This window comes from Talpa europaea (assembly GCF_964194135.1).
Source record: "Talpa europaea genome assembly, chromosome: 10".
In the NCBI taxonomy this organism is placed as follows: domain Eukaryota; kingdom Metazoa; phylum Chordata; class Mammalia; order Eulipotyphla; family Talpidae; genus Talpa; species Talpa europaea.
The window spans coordinates 63,534,546-63,550,296 of NC_140077.1; the positions used below are offsets into that span (position 1 = coordinate 63,534,546).

Sequence of the window (15,751 nt, forward strand, 5' to 3'; positions counted from 1 at the left end):
GCTTTATAAGACTGCCATGAGCAACAGTGAAAATATCATGTGAAACATTCTAGAAACCATAAAAGTAAATCCAAACAGCAAGCAAGTGCTCTACACTTGAGGAGCAGTAGAAGACCCCAATTCTGGGGTCAAGAGAACAGAATGCTCCCCTGACTCAATGCTGCCACACCCTGTGGCCTCAGATATCTCATTAGAAACTTGGGGACCAGGATACCTGCTTTTCTCCTGCCAGTCTGAAGTGTGTGAATGCCCTGGGTATTGGGAGTCACCACACCCTGCTGACAGCCCCAAGTCAGGTTGTTGGAACCTGTGTGTGCCAATGAGGAAGGACAATTTTCATCTAGGTAATAACAAAATGCTCACTCTTCCAGAAAGGATGGTAAGCAACCTTAGAGAGGAAAGACTGTTTTGATTTAACTGCACATGGCTGCTGGACATACAGAAGTTTTCAGCAGGCTGCTGGGGAGTCACTGGGACCGTGTGCCCCATACCCAAGGATAGGACAGAGCAATGTGTCCCGGCCCTGTTTCCCCACCCTAGACCAGCACAGTGTCACCTCCAGGGCCTCCATGGCCAGCTCAGGTGGGTTGTGGTAATGGATCTTCTTTGGATAGCGGGCAGCCTCCTCATGCAGGTAGTAGCCAGCCTGTCTATAGTGTAGAAGGTAGACAGTGGGTGGCTGCTGCTGCTTCTCAGCCACTTTGCCCAGCATGTAATGGATGAGCCACTCCTCCTCGTCGCCCTCACCCTCGCAGTGAGCTGCTGATGTGAAACAGTGCCTGGCTGTCTCTAGCATGTTGTCACGCCGACTCTCCATCTGTAACAAGACCATGGACCAGGATGACTTTAGGGGTATGGCCTCAACCTGCACAGGATCACGCTTGTCCTGTATGAAGCCCTCCTGACTTATTTGCAAATTTATAACCCTTTTCACAACTCTGAGACACAAAACTGCCACACATGTCACCATTTCACAGCTGGGATGTCAAGTGTGGATTGGCCTAGGAATCCTCAGAAACCATCAAGTACACACAGAGCTGGGCGGAAACTGAGGTCATCTCATGTCAACACCAGGGCTCCTTCGACCGCCCCCTTGCAGTGTCTCAATAGTTATAACATATCTACTAACCCTCCTCTGAGGGGTCCAACTATGACCTCTGTGGCTACAATAATGCCCTGTGCCCGGGTGGGGAGAACTCAACAACACGGTGTTGAGTAAAAGAGAAAGCTGAACACCAGATATAGTATAACAGCATTTAGGCTAGAAGAAAGAAAACTGATAGTCATAATGTTCTTTTCCTAGAAAAAAAAAATATATATATATATACAGCTGAAAAAGTATTTTTTTAAAGTCTGGAAAGATATAAGCCTAACTGTAGGTCCCTCTGAGGAGGGATGAAGGGACTAGCTTGGCATGATGGGGCAGATAGGTAAAAGGATGGTCACTTTGGCCTTAGTATTATAATTGTTTTAAAGTTTATATCCTTTCTATAATTTAAGAGTAATTTTTTTTTTAAGGAGGTTAAGACAAGGGTTGTGCTGGCTCTCCCTTATTTTCTTCCATGGTGCAACACTGTCACAGCACCCAACACCTGTCTTTGGTGGTCCTCCTCCACACCTTTGTCCTCTGTCATTGGTGCCAGGCCTAGTCCCAGGAGGCTGCACCTAAGCTACCCAGGGAGCCTGCTAAAGCACAGCTTCCAACTGTGGGTCCCTGGTGGGGCCTTTAAATAAGTCCCCACCGCCCCCAACTTAAAGAGATTCAGTTGCCCAGTCCTTGGGAGCCACCATAATCACTAACCTATGGGTTCATAAAATCTGGACTAAGAATTAGGGAAACCCTGGTGCCAGGAGCCTGGAACCCTGAGGAAACCCCCTGGGTCCTCAGGGATGGTGACACCCAGAAATCATGGAAAGAAAATGAGGTCACTGAAAGAGACTTTGAACATTAGTTGGAAGTGAAGCCCAGGCTCATACTTCCATTTGTTCTTGTCAAGTGCGGGCAGTATGCAGACTACGAATTGTGCAAAGAGAAAAAGGGAATGCAGCTTCTTTAAGGTGACTCAGCCAGCAAAGCACAGAAATGTTCAGTTCAAGCTGCATCTTAGGGCATCTTTATTGATCATTTCCACTGAAGCCCATTCCTAACCTACCACTTTCATTAGTTTGTCAACAAATCTGTTCATTTTCAGATCGAGTCTGATTACCTAGTGCAAATTTATTGCAAAGGAAAACTTCCAATTGGCAAGACATGGAATTTCATGAAGTTGATGAAAGTGATACAAGCAAAGGCTTTACACCAGGATGAGTGAGGCATGATTACTATGGCTGATAACCACCTAAAGAAGGGAGGACAAACTGTCCAAGAAGTGACTACAACACACTCATCAAAGACAAAGAATTCAGAAAATATTATGAGGGATTCTAGTAATATAAGACTTAGGAATTATTTTCATTATTAATTTTTAAGAGAAAATCACAATCACAACTATTATGCACTACTTACTAGGATAATTAAGTTCCATCACAGTGGATTCACTTGTGACCCTTTCTTAGCAGTGACTCAAATAGCAGCCCCTCCCTGCTATCCCTCACGTTGGTATTAGTGAGTTGGAATGTCATCTAGGTATAAAAGGGGTTCTAATGGGGGGAAGATGGGTACAACATTTATCTCATTGTTACACTCTCCTCGATGCTTTTACATATTACTCGAATTTTTATGCCAGCACACTTTACTTTCACAATCAGAAAAAGCAACAAATTGCTGTTAACTCTATGCACAGGACTGGGACTTCCTGCTACTTGCTCTGTACTAGGTGGTCAGGAGCTTCATGAGGTCAAGGATGAGGCTCTGGGAGCCTGTGTCCTGCTCTACGGAGTCGAAGGGGTCAGTGAGGCCCTGGGCATAACATCAGAGGCCCAACCTCAAGGACAAGGTGGCTTTCAGAGAATAAGGCAGCATAGCTCTGTCTGAAAGTCCCACTGATGAGCCTTATGTCACTTATTCTGCCAACAACCCCATGAAAGTGTTAATTAGGCCAGCATCTTATTTTAGGTTCTGACTGCAGATAAGCACTACAAGATAGAGGTCCCTTCAGCATCCTGTCACCTGGGAAACCTCTGTGGACCATTATGCCTTACTACAACACCAGCCTAAACAAGCTGGTGTGCCTTCTTCACTTCTGTCTCAAGAAGCCAAGGATTCCCTAATGACCATAGATCTTGGGCACATACATTGTACACTAGGGGATCACCCTACTAAGAAAGACTTCAATATTTCCAAGAATATTACCATTTTTATAAGGATTCAACAAGTTCCTTGGAGAGAAGAGAGCTACTTCTGTTGTCCATCTCCCCTCCCCTGCTTAAAACGCCTGCCTTAAAGCTGAAGGCTGACCAGTGGGTCAGAAAAGCCTAGCCTTAAAATCACCCACACCAAACAGGGGCCCACTGACTTACAGTTTGGCATGAGTCTCATGGGGAGAAGCTCCCAGTATGGCTGTCAGGACAAGAGCTTAGAACAGATGGGACAGAACTTTGCCAAACCAAGAGCACTCTGGTCAGACAACAGGATGGCAGGCCCTCCACAGCACCACTGCTTACCTGTTGCACGAGCTCAGGGGGGAGTTCGGCTCTCCATTGCTTCAGCTGGCGTGAGGCAAATGAGTGCAAGGCGTAGGACATGGTGCCATACTCTATCCACAGGGACAAGTTGGAACTGTCAATCTCCAGGGCCCGCCGGAAACAGTTCAGGACAGGCGTGGCATGCTTCCAGATGGGCCCATCACTCTTTAGTTCATTGGAGTTCAGCTTGTCCTGAATGCGGCTGGCCCGGGCCAGGGCCATGCCTGCCCAAGAATCGAACCTGTGGTTGTGACAAAAGTAGCAGCTAAACACCCCACTACCTTATGGCACTATAGACAACAGCCTAGTGAGCAAGGCAGACAGGCACCATGGGAGTTCACCTCCCAATCAGGACCCAGAGCACATCACCACCAATCATTAACTTCATGACCATCACCTGGACCAACCATGTCTCTGAGCTTCAGTTCCTAACCAGTAGAATATGGCTAAGAAGTTTTACCTCAAAAGTAAAGCTGCTGGAATTCTACAAGTCATATTTGAATGATCCAGCACTTCATAGGCATTCAGTAATTGTTCTTCATCAATCATCCCAACTTGACCCAAAACTGAGCTGACCAGGGCCTCCCTGGTGGCGCAAGGTGTTAAGATGCAACCTATGAAGCTATTCGCAGCCACTGCAGCACAAGTTCCATCCCCGGCCAGGGAACTTACTCACATGGCACAGCAGACCTCTCCTAACTCTCCCACTGCTCCCTTCAGCAGTGTACTTCAGTCTGTCTGCCTGTTCTGTTCCCCACTCTCTCTCTGGTGAATCTTCTCATTCCCCTCCCCCCCAACACCTCTGGCCTGTACCCCAGTTCTTGTGTGCATAAACATAAATCTTAAAAAAAAAAACCTGAGCTGACCAGTACAGGTGGGTTCTTGGTCTCTGTCCCTCTGCTTGGAGGGATTACCACAGAATGCCTCTGATGGCAAAGTAAAGGACTGCTCTACAAGGCACTGAAGCAACAGCCCAGTTAGGACAACGAGGGGGCTCCCATCCAGCTGTAACCTCACCTAATCTTGCACCGGCAGAGTCTGCCATTGACAAAAAGCACCGGGTAGTCAGGACCTGGGAGAGCACTGCAATCTGGCTTCTGTACTGCTCTTAACAGACCCTGCCCTCCCATGTTGTTTCTGGTAGCAAGATGAAAAATGAGGGGACCACATAATGGGTGAAATCCCACCTTTCTAAGATCACTTGAAAGAAAGTGATGGTAAGAACACAAGTCTCTGAGAGGATGAATGGTCACAGAGACACAAAGACCAAGACAATTTTTTAGGGCCTCCCCAGTGGTGCAGCGGGTTGAGTGCAGCACTGTGAAGCTGTCTGCAGTCTCTGCAGTGCGGGTTCAATTCCTGGCCGGCCAGGGAGATATCCACATGGCGCGGCAGACCTCACCTGCCTTGCCCGCTGCTACCCTCAGCAGTGTCTTCAGTCCATCTACCTGTTCTGCTCCCCACACTGTCTCTGGTGAATCCTCTCACCTTCCCATGCCTCTGGCCTGTACTCCAGTTCTTGTACAAATAATAAAAAAAAAAAAAAATCTTGAAAAAAAAGGACAATTTCTTTTTTTTTTTTAAGATTTATTTATTTATCCAAGCACTGGGTGCGTCAAAAGCGCAGGAGGGTGAGAGAATTCACCAGAGCCAGAGTGGGGAACAGAACAGGCAGGGTGACAAAACATATTGCTGAGGGGAGCAGTGGGCACGGCAGGAGAGGTCTGTCACGCCATGTGGGACCCTCGCTGGTGGCCAGGGATCAAACCGGCACTGCAGAGGCTGCGGGCATCTTCGCAGCCCAGCTCTCAACCGCTGCGCCACCAGGGGAGGCCCAAGGACAATTTCTGAGTACTTGACTTTGGAATTTTCTGAGTGCTAATACAGAGAACAGAGAAGGCAGCAATCACATGGACAACAGATGCTACTTTTCATATGCTGGCAACTCTTTTATTTTTTTAAAGATCTATTTTATCTGTTTATGCATACAAGAACTGGGGTGTAGGCCAGAGATACGGGAGGTGAGAGGATTCACCAGAGACAGAGTAGGGAGCAGAACAGGTGGATTCACTAAGATACACTGCTGAGGGGAGCAGTGGGCAAGACAGGAGAGATCTGCTGTGCCATGTGGGTTAGTTCCCTGGCCAGGGATTGAACTCATACCACAGTGGCTGGCGACAGCTTGACAGCACTGTGCCTTTAACCCCTGTGCCACCAGGGAGGCCCATGCTGGCAACTCTTAACCCACTGCTACAGTCATTTTAAAACTGGCTTGGTTCCAAAGCTCTAGGGTTAGAGCACTGGTCTTGTAAAACTGGCTAGCTGGCTTCCTGAACTATTTGACAGTTCCCAAGCTATGCAGGGACAGAGGAAACCTGTGAAGCTCACATGTACTTCTGATGCACTCCAGGTACCTGAAGACAAGTAAATGAACACACAGGAGCAGTGAGAGACCTAAATGACAACCATAAGACAATTAACTGAAGACCCTTGCATGTATCCTGAGTATATCCTTGGATCCTCAGGGGCCAGAGGTTCTGGGGTCATCAAGAATTCCTGGTTCTGCAGGGACCGGGACCGGGGCAGAGGTGGGAGGCTAGGTAACAAACTCTACTTCAGATGGTAGGCACCTGTCAGCTCTTTTCACACTGAAACATTTCCTCTCTTACATCCCAGAGCATACCAATAATTCTCTTTGCCCTCACCTCAGGGAAGAGACTACATCACTCCACACACCCATGTGCCTGCATGAGGACTTAAATGGAAACCTCTATCTCCCACTGTAAATATAACTGAGAACATAGATACATCTTCATGAAAACTTAAAATGCCCCTTCTATGTACCATCAAAAGCCATGTCCTGAGTGGTTTCCTGATTCTAGCAGAGCAGTACACAGCCGATGTTCAGGAACTGATAACCTATCAGGTTCAGGGACTGATGACCTATTGGGATTCTGGAGGACATCCTTTCTCTTTTCCTTTATTTTTCCAAAATGTCTTACAGAAATCTTTAGGAAACTAACATGCAATGATGGAATACAAAAGTCTCCTTGCCTTGTGCCCTAGTCTGAAACAGTGCAAACAGCAAAAGTTAACCTGGAAATTATATAAAGGAAGTGATAAGTATTAGGTATAGCCAAACATTGCCTAGCTTGCCATCAATTTTTTAAAAACAAATCAAATATCTGTTCTCTTCCCTCTCTCCCCTGTACTGGGTTCTTACGTGTACAGGGCAGGCCTGGTTCTGGGACTGGGCCTGGAGTCATTTCTTCAGGAGAGAGATAAGCTGTATTGGGGCCTACTCTCAACCTCTCTCTCCCCAAATGCTACCTTATAAATGCTTGGCTAAGTTGGGCCATTTCCAGTTCAGTGAAAGGAATGGTGAACAATACTGTCACTAATATCCTCACAGATTGTTTTCCCATAAGAAGGACCAATAAATATTGCAGCCAGGATACTGCCATGGGCTTCATCTATATCGGTGGGCTCAGAATACTTAAAGAAAAAAGCCAGTATCAAAGTTCCATTTTAACTAGTATAGATCAGAATGAGGTCAACTCTCTTCTGACATCTACCTGTTAGGGCCAGGATAAAGGAGGCACAGAATTGACCACCAAGTCTCTCCTGGCCCTGGGGCAAGTGCTCACAGGGAACACTGCCTCTCTGACAGCGATCTGGTAGGTTGATATCCTTTGGTCAGGGTGGTGAACAGGTTGCAGAGAGGCCCAATTAAGCCTTCTTGTCCTCATGCCATTGATTGAGGGGTTGTCAGTGAGAGGTGCTAATGCCAGCCTCTCAACATCCCATGGACAAGTGGGTATTACCCTCAATTTTCTGACATGGAGGCAGTGGTGCAAAGGAAGGGAGTCCTTGCTGACATGCACAGCGTACACACAGGCTGAGAGTCGGTCTGCTCTACCATAACATTCTGCAGGAACCCCAGGGAGATCAGTCAAGGCCCAGCACATGGCTCCCTGCCTACAAGACACCACAGGTGGGGCAAAAGGGGCTCCTTCCCATCATAAGTTACAGAACTCATGCAAACTGGCATCAGCATATCCCAGTCCTATCTCCTTAGCTAGGTAGATCTTGACAAGGTGGCGCTCTCTGGTTTCACCAGAGGGAGACACAACCACAGGGAACAAGCTGAGGACTTCCAGGAAGCTTTCTTACAGCTGCTATTTCTAGACACTTCAGACAAAGTCAGTCAGATTGTTTTCAGATTGACCAAAGGCATACCTTCTAAGTGTGGCAACCACAAAAAAAAATTACCTCTGAATTAAGCAAATCAGATTTTAAAAGCTTACTAGGGCTCTTCAGGAGGAGCAGGCCAATCAAAATATTTTAAGAAAAAGCTGGAGAGATTCCACCTATGAGATGGCAGAACAGGGTCCTTCTGATAAACATCTCCCCTAAATACAACTATAGAAAAAAAACTAAATTTTGTTCTCAGAAAATTTCACCAGTTCATCACTGCAACAGAGAACTGAAACATGCATAGCTCACTCCAAGGTTGGTGACTCACTGTTGTGGCAGAGCAAAAAGATAGTAGAGTGACAGTGGTGCCACACCAGTGAGCCAAATAAAGCCAGGAACCAGGCACAGACTGTGCAAACACAAAACCATGCACAGAGAATTTTATTCAGTAAGCAAGGAGTGCAGACCTACTTGCATGAGGGCATTGGGACTGCTTGTTTCAGTTACAGACAATCTGGCTGCCTACAGCATGAGCAGCAGAGCCGCCTGCCCCTTTCCTGCTCAGAGACAGAAAAGACTGGTATAGCCAAAGATCTGCGCCCCGCACCAAGCCTCAACCAGCAGGTGCCAAGGCCGACACACCTTGCCCCAAGGACAAGAGCACAAGGAGGCAGGGCCCTGGAACTGGGGTTCCATGAATCAGTGAACAGTGTTTGTTTTGCAAAGCAAGGGAAGAAGAGGCAGTGCAATTTGCTCTGACTGGAGTAACTGTCCCTTCGCACTATACTGGTCTTGGGATATCTAGTCTTGGGATCCAGCACACCCTTCTTCCCTTATCCACCACCAAATTAAATAAAAGAAGATCAACAAGCAAAATTATATACACAACAACAAAATATTAAAAGTGAGGCAGAAAAGAATCTGCATAGCCACATGAGTTGATACCAGCACAAAAGGGACCATTTTAGATACAGAAAGTTTGATACAATCCTCATGATAACTACAAAACAAAAAACCCACTATAAGTACACACTGAAAAAATTGAGAGAACCACCAAGGAAAACCATTAACATGAAGATGCAGATAGAAACATCTGGAAAATTAAATGAAACAACAACAACAAAAAAAAAAAACCTAAAAATTGAAGGGAACCCCGCGCAGCCAGAGGTGAGCTGGGAAGCACCCCCATGCCAGGCCCCACCTGGCCAGCAGTCTGAGCCCAGAGAGGGAGCAGGCATCCAAGGCCGGGGCAGACCACGCGCGCACAAGAAAGTGCGCCTCCAACTCGCCGTTTTAGAATAGGGATCTTCCTACAATAAAGACTTCTTGAAACCCAGAGAAGCCTCCCTGCATAGCCAGAGGTGAGCTGGCCAGGTCCTGCCAGGTCCTGCGTGGCAGGGAGTAGGAGCCCAGAGGGGGATCCAGTGACTTGGAGCCCAGAGTGCAGTCCAGCCACCCCACTTCAAGACACACCTTTGGAATTAAACAAACACAGAAGGAGGAGATATTCTGTGACAGCGACCATTAACATACTCAAAGTACCACTGCCTCAGTGGACTCCTGGCATAACAGCATTGGACTCGATTGGACCGCCAGTTTCCGAAATCCGAGAAAGAGCACAAGAAAGATGCCGGCTAGTACCAACAACACAGTGTCCCAACGCATAGGGCAAATCAGAAAACAAGCAGCAAGGAGAAGAAAAACTACATGCAACCTAGCAACTCCTCAGGAAAAAGACACACTATAAAAAGAAAACCACCCACCAGATTGAAACGACAGTGACTTGGAAGAAATTCTGAGCCTTTAAGAAAAAGAATTTAAAATAGCCTTGATGAAAAAAACTGACTGAAGTCATTAAGGAAAACAATGCTCAGAAGAATGAAATTGAGTCCCTAAAGAGGGAAATGAAAGAAATGCAGGATATCAAAGGATTAACGGAAGAGCTAAAGAATGCTGGGAAAAAGCAGTGATAGCAGAATAGAGGAAATAGAAGAACGAATAAGCACTCTCGAAGCACAGAAATAAAAAGAACCAAAACAGAAAAGGAAAGAGAAGTATGAATGAAAAAGAATGAAGAAAGACTTCGGGAACTATCTGACTCCATGAGGAAAGGAAATATAAGACTTATAGGAATCCCAGAAAGAGAGGAGAGAGAACTAGGAACAGAGAAAATATTCAAGGAAATAATTGAAGAGAACTTCCCAAATTTGAAGAAGGAGCTGAAAATAGACATGTAAGAAGCAAGAAGAACACCAAACTTCCATAATGAAAGGAAAAATCCAGCAAGACACATAATAATAAAGCTCCCAAGAATCCATGACAAGGAAAAAATAATGAAGCTGACAAGAGGGAAGAAACAGATAACATACAAAGGAAAACCAATCAGACCAACATTAGACTTCTCCGAAGAAACACTACAGGCAAGGAGAGAGTGGAGGGACATAGTCAACAGACTCCAAGACAACAAATGCCAACAAAGAATACTCTATCCTGCAGAGCTTCCCTTCCTCTATGAAGAAAGAATAAGGACCTTCTCAGACAAACAGAAACTCTGGAATTTCATTACGACCAAACCCCCACTCCAAAAAATACTACAAGGAGTCCTAAAGCCAGAACCAACAGAGGGATGATTAAAACAAAACAAGGCCAAAAAACAAAAACAAACAAACAAAAAAGAATAAATAAAACCAGAGGAGAGACAAACAAAATGGCAAATACAGACGCTAACATATCAATATAAACTCTAAATGTAAATGGACTAAACTCTTCTATAAAAAGACACAGAGTCCCAGGCTGGATTAAGAAACAAAACCCAACCTTTTGCTGTCTCCAGGAAACATATTTAACTGCAAAAGATAACAATAGACTCAAAGTTAAAGGATGGAAAACAATCCTACAAGCAAATGGATCAAAAAAGGAAGGCAGGAACTGCTATACTTATATCAGATAAAACAGATTTCAAACTCAAAAAAGTAAGAGAGACCCCAACGGTCACTACATTATGATCACGGGGACATACTTCAAGAAGAAATAACACTCATTAACATATACTCACCAAATGAAGGAGCACCAGAATATATCAGACAACTATTATCATCTCTGAAAACAGACATCAGAGAAAACACATATGTAGTAGACGACTTCCACACACCACTATCAACAATGGATAGATCAGTGAGACAAAAAATAAGTAAGGACACAAAGCTCTAAATAAGGATAGAGCTCATGGGCTTAACAGACATCTACAGAACACTAAACTCAAAAAAATCTGAGTACACATTTTTCTCAAGCGCACACAGATCATTCTCCAGGATCCATCACATACTGGGACACAAGACAAACATCAACAGATACACAAAGACTGAAATCATACCAACCATCTTCTCTGACTATGAAGGTATCAAACTAGAAATAAACCATAAAAAGAAGGCAAGGAACTCTCCTACCTCATGGACATTGAAACCCACACTACTAGAAGACCACTGGACTAATGAGGAGATCAAAGAAGAAATTAAAAAATACTTTGAGTTGAATGACAAGGAGGACAACAATTTCCTAAATGTATGGGATGCAGCAAAAGCAGTAATAAGAGGAAAATATATAGCAATAGAGGCTCACATCAAGAAAGAAGAAAGAACTCAAAGATACAACCTAATCTCACAACTCAAAGAGCTAGAAAAAGAACAACAACAACAACAAAAAAACCCAAAACCAGTAGAAGAAAAGAAATAATAAAAATCAAAGCAGAAATATGAAATCAAAAACTGAAAAAAACAATCCAAAAGATCAATGAAACAAAAACTGGTTCTTCAAAAAAATAAATAGACAAACCCCTAGCCAGGCTCACAAAGGAAAAAAGGGAGAAAGCACAAATAAACAGGATCACAAATGAAAGAAATCACAACGGACACAGCAGAAATCAAAACAATAATCAGAAACTACTATGAACAGTTATATGGAAACAAGTTTAACAATCTAGAAGATAGACAAATTCCTACAGCTCTACAATCACCCAAAGCTAGATAAAGAAGAAATAGAACACCTAAACAGACCAATTACAAGCAGCAAAATTGAAATGGTAATCAAAAGCCTTCCCAAAAACAAAAGCCCAGGACCTGATGGATTTACAAATGAATTCTACCAAACATTCAGAAACAAATTAGTGCCTATCCTTCACAAACTCTTCCAAAAAATTGAGAAGGAAGGGATAATACCAAACACGTTCTATGAAACCAACATTACACTAATACCAAAATCGAACAAGGACAACACAAAAAAAGAAAACTACAGGCCAATCTCGCCAATGAACACTTATGCAAAAATCCCCAATAAAATTTTAGCTATCAGAATCCAACAATGTATCCATAAGATAATTCACCACGACCAAGTAGGATTCATTCCAGGGACACAAGGATGGTTCAACATCAGAAAATCAATCAACGTTATCCAACACATCAACAAAAAGAAATATAAAAACGATATGATAATATCAATAGATGCTGAAAAGCTTTCGACAAAGTGCAACACCCATTCATGATAAAAGCCCTAGAAATTCTTGGGATACAAGGAACATACCTCAACATCATAAAGGCCATAAACAACAAACCAACAGCCTGTATCATTCTCAATGGTGAAAAGCTGAAAGCATTTCCATTAAGCTCTGGAACAAGACAAGGATGTCCACTCTCACCACTGCTTTTCTATATAATACTGGAAGTCCTAGCCAGGGCAATAAGACAAGAGAAAGACATCCAAGGAATCCAAATAGGAAAAGAAGAAGTCAAACTATCACTATTTGCAGATGATATGATAATATACATAGAGAACCACAAAAACTCCACAGAAAAACTAATTCAACTAATCAATCAGTTCAGTAAAGTGGCAGGATACAAAATAAACACGCAAAAGTCAAACAATAAATCTGAAGAAGAAGAAACAATAAATAAGTCAAACAATAAATCTGAAGAAGAAGAAATCAAAAACCATCCCTTTTATTATCGAAACAAAAAAAAGTCAAATACTTGGGAATAAATCTAACAAAAGAGGTAAAGGACCTATACAAAGAAAACAGTAAAACACTATTAAAAGACACAAAGAAATGAAAAGACATCCTCTGCTCATGGATTGGAAGAATTAACATTATTAAAATGGCCATCCTACCAAAAGCAATTTACAGATTCAATGCTATTCCAATAAAAATTTCAATGACATTCTTCAAAGAAATAGAACAATTATTGATGAAATTCATATGGAATCACCAAAAACCCCAAATAGCCAAAGCTCTGTTGAAAAAAAAAAAAGAAGGGAATGGAGGCATCACACTCCCAGACTTCAAACTATACTACAAAGCCATAATCAGCAAAACTGCTTGGTATTGGAACAAGAACAGACAAACAGACCAATGGAACCGAAAAGAAAATCTAGAAATAAACCCACAGATTTATGGTCAACTAATCTTTGACAAAGGAGCAAAGAATATCCTTTGGAGCAAAGAAAGTTTGTTCAATAAATGGTGCTGGGAAAACTGGGTCGCTACCTGCAAAAGAATGAAGCTTGACTACTACCTCACACCATGCACAAAAAACAACTCAAAATGGATTAAAGAACTAGACATAAGATCTGAAACCATAAAATACAGAGAAGGAAATATAGGCAAAACACTACATGACATGCACCTCAAAGACATCTTTACAGACACATCACCCAAAACAGTGATAGTGAAGGCAAAGATAAACAGCTGGACTACATCAAATTAAAAAGCTTCTGCACAGTAAAAAGACAATAACCAAAACAAAAAGAAACCCCACCTACTGGGAGAAAATTTTTGCACACAACACTAACGATAAAGGACTGATCACAAAAATCTACAAAGAGCTGATGAGACTCAACAAAAACAAAGAAAATAATCTAGTCAAAAAATGGGCAGAAGAGCTTAAAAGAAACTTCTCCAAAGAGGAAAGGCAAATGGCCAACAGGCATATGAGAAAATGTTCAACATCACTTGTAATCAGGGAAATGCAAATCAAAACTACAATGAGATACCATCTCACACCAGTGAGAATGGCACAAATTAAAAAAACTAGCAACAACAAATGTTGGCAAGGTTGTGGAGAAAAAGGAACTCTCCTGCACTGCTGGTGGGAGTGCAAACTGGTCCAACAACTATGGAGAGCTGTGTGGACATTTCTTGAACTACTAAACATAGAGCTTCCATATGATCCAGCAATTCCACTCCTAGGTATTTACCCAAACGACACAGAAACAGTAATTCCAAAGGGCACCTGCACCCCTATGTTTATAGCAGCACTATTTACAATAGCTAAGCTATGGAAGCAACCCAAATGCCCAAAAATAGATGACTGGATCAAGATGTGGTACATATACACAATGGAATATTACTCAGCAATCAAAAAAGATAAACACATGCAGTTTGCAGCAACATGGATGGAGTAGAAGGGATCATGCTCAGTGAAATAAGTCAGAAAGAAAAAGAAAAATACCAGATGGTTCATTCATAGCAGAAATTTAGAATACCTAAATAAGAGACCAGGAAAAAGACTAATCAATACAAAGTAAAAATCAAAATCAACAAGCAACTATAAACCTGAGACACACTATGGGGGGTGGGGGGGGAGAGGGAAGGGTGAGGAAAGGAAGGACTAAAGTCAAAATAAGGGGGGGGGGATGCAATTGTATGGGGAATATAACCAAAATGAAAATGCATACATTGTGCAAAGATGTAAAAAGATGTAAGAATTATTTTATTTGTTTTGTGTGTTTTTTTTTTTTTTAATTTATATAAGCACTGGGTACAGTCCGAAGCATGGGAGGGTGAGAGAATTCACCAGAGCCAGAGGGGAGAGCAGAGCAGAGCAGGCAGACTGACGAAATACACTGCTGAGGGGAGCAGCGGGCGGCAGGAGAGGTCTGCGTGCCATGTGGGACCCTCACCCAGTGGCCGGGGATTGAACCAGCACTGCAGAGGCTGCTGGCAGCTTTGCAACCCAGTGCTCAACCACTGCGCCACCAGGGAGGCCCAAAAGATGTAAGAATTATATAAAATAAAATATTTAAATAAAAAAAAGAAGATATAAAAATTTCAATAAAAACAAGAGCTGGTTCTTTGAAAGGATAAAACAAAGCTGGTAAACCCTCAGCTAGGCTCACTAAGAAAGCAGAGAGAAAACCCAAATAAAAAAATCAGAAATGAAATAGACTAAATTACAACAAATTCCACAGAAACACAAAGGAGTAAAAAAAGACTACAATGAACATCTATATGCAAGCGGGACAAATTAAAAGAAAAGGCCAAATAAACAGCTTGAACAAATCTATCACAAAAACAGAAATTGAACAAAGAATCAGTTGTTCTCCATAAGATCAAAAGCCCAGAACCAGATCACTTCACAAGTGATTTCTATCAAACTGTAAGAGAAAATCTAATACCCATCCTTCTCAAACTGTTCAAAAAAACTGAAGTAAGGGAAATGTTCACAAACACATTTCATGAGGCCAACATTGCTTTGATCCCAAAACCAAACAAGAACAGCACAAAAAAGAAAACAACAGACCAGTATTGATGATGAAAACAGATGCAAAAATCCTCAACAAAATCTTGGCAAATTGAATCCAGCAATATATTAATGGAATCATTCACCATAATCAAGTGGGTTTTATTCCAAAGATGCAAGGCTGGTTCAACTTAAGTAAATCAATGTCATTCACCATATAAACAAAAAGATAAAAATCACATGATCACCTCAAAAGCTTTTGAAAAATCATTTGATAAGATGTAACACCATTTATGATTTTAAACTCAGTAAAATAGGAATAAAAGAAACATATCTCAATTTAATGAATCATATAATGACAAACCCACAGCCAAAGTTATACTCAATGGGAAAAAATTGAAAGCATTTCCCCTAACATC

At 42.7% G+C, this 15,751-nt stretch overlaps 1 protein-coding gene across 1 annotated transcript in view; it reads right to left on the reverse strand.

The window, feature by feature from the left end:
* The window catches only part of CABIN1 (calcineurin binding protein 1), a gene marked incomplete at its 5' end in the record, with an annotated part of 178,576 nt that overhangs the window by 114,021 nt on the left and 48,804 nt on the right, over positions 1-15,751 (reverse strand). Inside the window, 2 exons of the mRNA XM_084244486.1 lie at positions 557-817; positions 3,604-3,865. Of these exons, the coding sequence (XP_084100612.1) occupies positions 557-817; positions 3,604-3,865 (523 nt within the window). The remainder of the gene's footprint in view (positions 1-556; positions 818-3,603; positions 3,866-15,751) is intronic.